Raw genomic sequence first — 7,946 nt, forward strand, 5'->3', positions numbered from 1 at the left:
ACCCCTGAGGAAAGGAAGGAGGGCAGGAGGGAGGGATCGGGCAGCCAGCCCTTTCCCATAGATGATGGGACCCGGTCCCTTGTTGCTGCAACTGCTGGCAGTGAGGACGAAGAAGAGGTCACTGCTCTGGCAGGGGAGCAGGCCCAGGAGCCTCCAGGGCGCCTGCCTGTGGCCTTAAAGCCTGGGAAGGACCATGCTGTGTGGCACCCGGAGGGGCGAGAGCAGGGGCAGACTGGGGGCCCTGGGTTAGGGTGGGCCAAAGGAGAGAGGGAGGAAGGGGAGAGGGCCCTGCAAGTCCCGACTCCCAGAGCCCCCGGCCCCTCCCCCTCCCCTGCCCCGCTCCCCTGGATTCTCCCCCAGAACCTCGGGTGAACAGAGGGACACGTTTGTTGTCCTGGTTCAATATGTGCTATGTACCTACTGTGTTCTGGTCTTTAACCCAGACCCCAGCAGGGCTCCAGGAACCCATGGAGGTCAGGGGGCAGCTCCTACACTGGATTCCAGTAGAGAACGTCAGTGCCTGTGTTGATTTGGACTCATGTGTACTGGGAGGAGGGCTGACCAGGAACTGGGAGGCTGAGTTTTCATTCTCACCCCCATCCCACCCTGACCAATGGGCCACTCTCAGAGCCTCAGCCTGACCACCTGCAAACGGCCTTGGCCTTACCTGCCTTCCTGCCTTGCTCGGGCTCAGGCACAACACTATAATGTCAGCCATCAAGGTCAGAGTTTCCTGATTATTGTGGCCACAGGGCCCAGCACAGAAACTAGGACTTGGAGGTGGAACACAGTGGGCACGGTTTTCAGAAACTGACTTAGGCGCCAATGGCGAGTGCTGAGTCCTTTTGGTTCCCTGAAAACTCTTATTCTGTTTAAGGCACCTCCTCCAGGCTGTCCTCCAGGCTTCCTGGGCCAGGTGGCAACATGGTCATATAAGAGTCTGCTGGCTGGGTGGGTGATGCTGGTCATATAAGAGTCTGCTGGCTGGGTGGGTGATGCAGTGCACAGGGAATTCCGAGATGGCTGGCTTTGCTTGAAAAGGGATGAAGCCTACCGAGGGCCTAGAACAGGAAGCCTGGGCCACGGGCATGCATTTTAAAAATGGTGCCCATGCTATATCCTGGAAGTGCCTCTCAGGGGTCCAAGGAACTGCCACAGGGGGTGGAAAAAAGGGAGCCAGGGGGCCTGGGTCCCGACACCTGCCCAGCCTCCTGTTGTGTCTCCCTTAGCTGCTGGGTTTCTGAGTCAGAGTACATGTCAAGGGAGAGTTCTGCAGTGAAAAGGAAAAACAAGTCTGAAAGCCACTGATTTAAATTAATACAGCAGATAGCATTTAATTGAGTTAAATGGTTTTTCCCCGTCAGTGGTTTTGCTATCAGAACCTGACACTTTGTGGGCAGAGCCCCGTCAGCTCTCAACGCCTTAAAGGAGAAGGAAACTCTGGCTGCTGTTTCCCAGCCCCGACGGACCCGTCTGACCTCGGTTTCCCCACCTATAAAATAAGGGGGATCTCAGCCTGACCTTCCACATGGTGCCTGCAAGGCACAGAGGACTTTTGGGGAACCAGCGAGTCTGTGAGTTGTGGCAGCGAGCCAAGCCAAGGCGTCCTGACCCCCCTGAGAACACGCACGCCTTGGGTGTGCTGAGCGGGAGAGCCGGCCCAGAAAGGAGAACGGAAACCAGAGGAGGCCCTGTGTATCCACAGAACGCGCGGGCCCCGTCCGGTGTGTGGTTCGTTCGGATTGCCCGGAGGACCCAATAGACAAACATCGGGAGCAGAGGGGCCAGGGGAGGGCTTGAGGCAGCCCATTGTGAGCCCACCAATGGCACGACACTCTGTATACAGAAGGCGCTCCATCAATGCCTGGAGAGCCCCTTTGCTGTTTCTTCTGAAGGACATTTTTCCCTCTACTCTCTTCCCCTATGGATGACAGTGGAGAAAAGCATTTGCTCAGAAAAAGTATTTCTTGACAAAAACCTGTGAAGTTAGCCACGATATAATTCTTGTGGAAAGCCAAGCCCCCAGACCCAAAGTTTTGTCAAAAAGCACATTTTAAATGCTCCTGTTCCAGTTACACAAGATCCACCATTTAAAGGTTTGTGGAATTGTTCAAGGGCACTAACTAGTGGCTTCTAGGTGCTAACCAGTGGTTAACTCAGAAAATCAAAAGTGTGGCGCAGTGTCACCTCTGGGTGACATTCTCTCTGCTCACACCTCCCCACCTGGCTCTGTCCTGCCCCCTCCAACCCCACCTAACCCCTCCGTCAGGGGGGTCCTGCCCGTCCTGCGTTCTTCGCAGGGGATTCCGTCACAAAGGGCTTCATCAGAGTTCCCTGTTTTTGGTGGTTCTAATAAGAAAAACAAAGCAAACAAATCCATCTTTTCTATAAAAGTTTATTTTGTGATTTTTTTTTTCCAAGAAGTGTTAAGGGAAAACGTTGAAATTATGTAGAGGTAAGGAACCACGGTATATAAAAATAATTTAAACACACATATTAATAACAAAGCAACATCGCTTTCTAGCAACAACTAGTAGGTAATCTTGCCCAAGATTTTTCCAGAGTTATTAAATGTGCTTTCGACAACAGTACACAGACACACAAACACACATACACATATATACAGCTCAAGTATCTTCTGTGCATTCCGGCTAACTGATACAGCTAAAGAGAAAGAACAAAGAAGACTCTGAGCCTGAGTGTCCCTAAGTTGAACAAACGTGCATTGCATAGTGAACTTTGGAGCCTGCTGAGATTTCCCTCCACAGCCTCATTAGTGACTAGCCTTACTCTGCTGTGGTCTTATCAGAAAAATTAAGAGGTGTCTTTCGATCGGCCCCTGGGTGCGGTCATTGCGGTGCTGCAGGAAGTGAGAACTCGGGAAGCCCCGTCCCTCTCTCTCTCGCTCGCTTGCTCTGTATGGATTGGAGGCGGAGGGCCAGGTGAGGTCCGGGGTGTGATTACATCTGGCTGATTCTTTGCTTCAGGGCCAGGACCTCGCTCTCGATCTCGTGGGGGAGGTCGGCGTTCACCTGCTCCTCCAGGTACTTCTGGATGTCTTCTACCTCCTCCTCCCAGAACTCCTTGGAGATGTGGAAGAGCTCCTTCACGTTGATGTCCCCCAGGCCCCGAAGGTCCAGGGCGTCCTCGTCGGGGATGTAGCCGATGGGCGTGAGCTTGGCGCCGCCTTCCCCGCCAACGCGGGTGAACATCCACTCCAGCACCCTGGAGTTCTCGCCGAAGCCCGGCCAGAGGAACCTGCCGGCCTTGTCCTTGCGGAACCAGTTGACGTGGAAGATCTTGGGCAGCTTGGCCTCGGGGCGCTGGGCCATGCCGAGCCAGTGCGCCAGGTACTGGCCGAAGTTGTAGCCGAAGAAGGGCCGCATGGCGAAGGGGTCGTGCATGATGACTTTGCCTGTTAACAGGGGGGCTCTGTTGGTAAATGATGCCTCAGAGGGCGCTGTCGGCACATTTACTGTTGACATGGCCACTTGGCTTTCTCTACCTCTCTACACAGAGAGAGACACAGGGAGACAGAGGCAGAGAGACAAAGAGACGGAGAGGGAACACAGAGACAGAGACAGACAGAGAGACAGAGACAGAGATAGAGAAACAGAGCCAGAGAGAGACAAAGACAGAGACATGCAGAGACAGAGAGGCACACAGAGAGAGAGAGAGACACAGAGGCAAAGAGGCATAGAGAGACAGAGACAGAGACACAGAGACACAGAGACAGAGAGCCACAGAGACAGAGCCATCCATCTCCCTTCTCGGCGGCTCCAGATGCTGGCCGGACTCACCCTTGTGTTCTGCCGCTGCCGTGGCCTCCGATCGCATGGCCGCACCCACAAACACGCCATGCTGCCAGCTGAGAGCCTCATAGACCAGAGGGACGCCTTTAGCAGGAGAAAGAAATGTTCTTTACAGGCCTTGACACCCAGACCCCTCGGCCGGCGACGCCGTCTCACAAATGGAAAGACGCAACTGTGTGTTGTCTTTCTAACTGAGCTAATTCTGCATCCCCAGAGCTAAGGGCAGATGCCGCCACGTCAAGTTACAGCAGGAGGCCACGCAGCCAAAGTCAATCTGGGGGCGGCATCACAGGACCAAGGATCCAGAAGTTCTAGGTGGCCAGAGAGTACGTTCTACGCTGGAGCTTGCTCATTACCCTGCCGTTTTGGAAAGGAAGCTCTGCATCCCTGACACCCTCCGACAAGGTCACGGCAAAGGGGAGAGTGGGCCACGTCCTCCCGTCCCCAGCCCAAATGCAGGGGAGCCTCACCAACAGGTCGGCGCCCTCCGAAGATGATGGCCTCGATGGGCACGCCGTCCGGAGACTCCCAGTCAGGGTCAATGATGGGGCACTGGCTGGCAGGGGTGCAGAACCGCGAGTTGGGGTGGGCGCAAGGCTCCCCTGCAGCAGCAAGAGAGGAGAGGCCCTGAGCGTCTGGCCCGACACACACGCCCATGGGCTGGGGCCCCGGGCCTCCCGGTGGGGGGGGGTGCTTACCATCCTTGGGGTCCCACTCCTTGCCCTTCCAGGAAATGAGCTTGATGCCCGAGGCCAGCGGCTGGTCAATGCCTTCCCAGTAAACGCCCCCATCGCTGGTCTCGGCCACATTGGTGAAGATGGTATTCTTCTGGATGGTCTTGATGGCATTGGGGTTTGTCTTCACAGAGGTTCCAGGAGCGACACCAAAAAACCCGTTCTCTGGGTTGATGGCCCGCAAGTTACCTGGAAAGTTTTAAACCAGGTAGTAGAAGTAAATACCAAGCAAAGCATAACATATATTCTTATATCTTGCCAGGCTAATTTCTGTACCAAATTCTCAAGTCTTTTATTTTTATCCTCCTCCCTAGAATCTATTTCTCTTTTCTCATCCCAGCATTGTCAACTCTGACTCTTTCTTCCTCACCAGTTTCCCACCAAGCTATTTTGTTTTTTAGTCTTTATTGAACTTGTTACAATATTGCTTCCGTTTTATATTTTGGGTTTTTGGCCCCAAGGCATATGGGATCTTAGCTCTCCGACCAGGGATCGAACCTGTACCCCTCGCACTGGACGGTGAAGTCTCAACCATTGGACCGCCAGGGAAGTCCCCCACCAGCCTATTTTAATCAATTTATTATACAAACAAACAGCAATATAGGGTCCCATTTCAATCCAGATTTGATATGAGATTAAAGAATGCTGATGGAATACGTATGTCTGAGCTTTTGCAAGAACTGAAATAACTGAATTAAAAATCCAAACACTGTGGATTTAAGAGAATTTGGTACGTTCTGAAAGCCAAAACTTCACTTAGGTTCAATTATTATCATCAACACTTGGGCCTACAAGAGTCACCTTGTTGGTCAAATTTCATCCAGGCGATGTCGTCCCCCACACACTCTACTTTCCACCCTGGGAGGGTGGGGTTCATCATGGCCAAGTTGGTCTTCCCGCAGGCGCTGGGAAAGGCAGCCGCGAAGTACTTCTTCTGGCCCTTGGGGTTGGTTATGCCCAGAATCTGTTGGAGGCAAGATTTCTCCTTAAGCACTTCGTTCCTTTCTGCCCCAGAGGTCCACGCTTTAGTCTAGGAGGGTGTCTCCATCATCATTACTGATGGAATTTCTAGACCCGTCCTTGGAGCATTGTCGGAACTCTAACGCGGTAGGGGTTCGCCACTTCCCCTCCTCTGCCCGACCCTCTACAGCGTGCGCTTAGAATTTCCTGCATCTTACCAGCATGTGCTCTGCCAGCCACCCCTCCTCCTTGGCCAGCCGGCTGGCCATCCTGAGAGCAAAGCACTTCTTCCCAAGGAGCGAGTTCCCGCCGTACCCGCTCCCGAAGGAGATGATTTCTCTGCGGTCGGGCAGGTGGGCGATGAGTGTCATCTCGGGGTTGCAGGCCCAGTTGTTAACCAAAGGCTCTGCACGGGAGGACACGCCCACATCAGTGTGCACCGTCCCCGCCTGGGTTTAAGCCGAAGCTTATTTTTTGCTTTTTTTTTTTTTTTTTTCAATTCTAGCTTTTGATTTTGAAACAATATGCTTACTTTTTAAAGGCAAAGGGCACCCCACGGAATGGAGGCACTTGACGAACTCCCCGTCCCCCAGCGCTTCCAGGATGGGCGTGCCCATCCGCGTCATGATGCGCATGCTGGTCACCACGTAGGGCGAGTCTGTCAGCTCGATGCCGATCCTGGACAGAGGCGAGCCCAGGGGCCCCATGCTGAATGGGATGACGTACATGGTGCGACCTGCGGGGCCGGTGGGTGGGAAGCGGTGAGAAATGACCCCGGGCTCACAAACAACCACCGCTGTTTTCCTCGGTGGACCCTTCTGAAGACCTCCTGTGACAACATCACGCCTTGCTTGCCACCAGTGCCCCGATTTAGCAGAGCCCACTGAAAAGTGGCCAGAACACCAAAATCGAAGAGTTTTCATAAATGTGCAGTTGGGTTCCACCAAGCTATCTTAAACCCGCATGTGTAGAAATCGTTTCCCTGGTCGTATAAGACAGTCTATACAACCAGAACTGAGATGTGCATTTTCAATACACGGCCAATTTCACATGTGGAACGTAAGGCTCTCTGAGGCCGTGGGAGTTTCTATGACAAGTAACATTAAGACAGACGCAATAATAAAAGGTTTGCTGATATTTTGCTCAAATAAACGTTTCGCTCACCTTTCATGCACCCTGGAAATCGGGCATTGAACGCTTTCTCAAAATCCTCCTCGGACATCCAGCGACCCAGTTGGCTGAGGCCGGTTTTGGGGATGGGCACCGTATCTCTTTGCTCTTGAGTAATGATGACCGTCTTGCTTTCAATTCTGGCCACATCCCTGGGGTCAGTGAGAGCCAACCAGCTGCAAAAAGCAAAAATACACAGGTTAGGACTGGAGAGGAAGGGCTGCTGTTTTGCACGGCATCTGCGCCCTGGACGCCCTCAGCCCCGCGCCGTTCAGGAAGGGACCAGTTCTTCATCATCACGTTCTTCCCACACCTGGCCGGTGCCCGCCACGCTAACGAGACTCCATCAGTGTGGACACAGCCATGCCGCCGGGGACACAGTCAGGGAGACACACACTAGACCAGGAGCTAGTCTGTTAGGACAGGGACTGTCCAACCTTCCTTTGGATCGGGGACCTAGTTTGCAGAGAGCATTCGCATGCGTCCCCTCATTGACGACTTGGGCTGCTCTGCGAACGTCATAAAATTAAGTTTCTGTGGTTCTGGCTCTTTTCCTAAGCTTTTCAAGAGTCTGCAAACCACACAGCCCCATCCCGGCCCTGCCCAAGGCCCTCGTCCACCTCCTCCCACCTGCACCCCGGGCGGCGCGGAGGGCGTCAACGCCGGGCCCCGAGGCTGTGCTCACCAGTTGTCGTACTTCCGCAGCCTCTTGATCACACCCTCCTCCTCCATGTGGCCCAGCAGCTGCCGGTTCTCATCTTCGGAGCCGTCGCAGATGTGGATCTGGTCGGGCCGGCACAGCTTGGCGTTGCTCTCCACGAACTCTCTCACGGCCTGGGGCAGGCTGTCCAGGGTGCCCTGGACGACTTTGGCTGAGTAGTTGAGGCCGTCTGAGAGCTGAGGAGGCATCTCTGCGGGGCTGGGCTGAGGGGCACGGGCGCCAAGCTTCCTGCAATAGACAAAGCACAGGCTTCCTGAACAAAAACGACCACGGATGCCCTCCAACTCCACGCGCCTTGTCCGGGTTGCCCCTCGCCAGACAGTCGGGGCTGGGAGGAAAGAAGAAAGCCAGTTCCTGTTAGCACTGCAGTTTGTGAGAGACGTAAACGAACAGCTCCACCTACCTTTCTTCTCTTTGGAGGATCCGGATCAGGGACCCAAAGGTCTCTTTCAAGGCTCTTCCCGCGGGTAAGCGTGCGTTCTCAGTGGGAAGGCCCTGTCTGGTGTTTGGGGGCAGAACTTCCTGGCTTTAAATTCCGTGAAGGACAGA

The 7,946-nt window shown here is 54.1% G+C and overlaps 1 protein-coding gene and 1 long non-coding RNA gene across 2 annotated transcripts; one reads left to right on the plus strand and one right to left on the minus strand.

Moving 5' to 3' along the window:
* Positions 1 to 240: 240 nt before the first annotated feature.
* Positions 241 to 2,507, plus strand: LOC309644470. The gene is made up of 2 exons (XR_014254449.1): positions 241 to 964; positions 1,002 to 2,507. It is a non-coding gene; the product is annotated as an uncharacterized lncRNA (long non-coding RNA).
* Positions 2,380 to 7,911, minus strand: PCK1 (phosphoenolpyruvate carboxykinase 1). The gene is made up of 10 exons (XM_082428130.1): positions 7,801 to 7,911; positions 7,362 to 7,625; positions 6,671 to 6,852; positions 6,039 to 6,242; positions 5,725 to 5,912; positions 5,348 to 5,510; positions 4,511 to 4,735; positions 4,283 to 4,414; positions 3,801 to 3,896; positions 2,380 to 3,415 (listed from the first exon to the last, which is right to left on the minus strand). The coding sequence occupies exons 2-10, from the start codon at positions 7,583 to 7,585 to the stop codon at positions 2,961 to 2,963; spliced, it is 1,869 nt and encodes a 622-aa protein (XP_082284256.1). The 5' UTR covers positions 7,586 to 7,625; positions 7,801 to 7,911; the 3' UTR covers positions 2,380 to 2,960.
* Positions 7,912 to 7,946: the final 35 nt, after the last annotated feature.

The sequence above is a fragment of the Balaenoptera physalus genome (genome assembly GCF_965194825.1).
Source record: "Balaenoptera physalus genome assembly, chromosome: 16".
NCBI lineage: Eukaryota > Metazoa > Chordata > Mammalia > Artiodactyla > Balaenopteridae > Balaenoptera > Balaenoptera physalus.

Coding starts and splice junctions, on each gene's coding strand:
- PCK1 (XM_082428130.1), bottom strand. CDS start 7,585: ATGCCTCCTCAGCTCTCAGACGGCCTCAACTACTCAGCCAAAGTCGTC. Junction 5,913..6,038: donor GTGCCCTTTGCCTTTAAAAA/GTAAGCATATTG, acceptor CCTCCCGTGCAG/AGCCTTTGGTTAACAACTGG. Junction 4,415..4,510: donor GGAGTGGGACCCCAAGGATG/GTAAGCACCCCC, acceptor TTGCTGCTGCAG/GGGAGCCTTGCGCCCACCCC.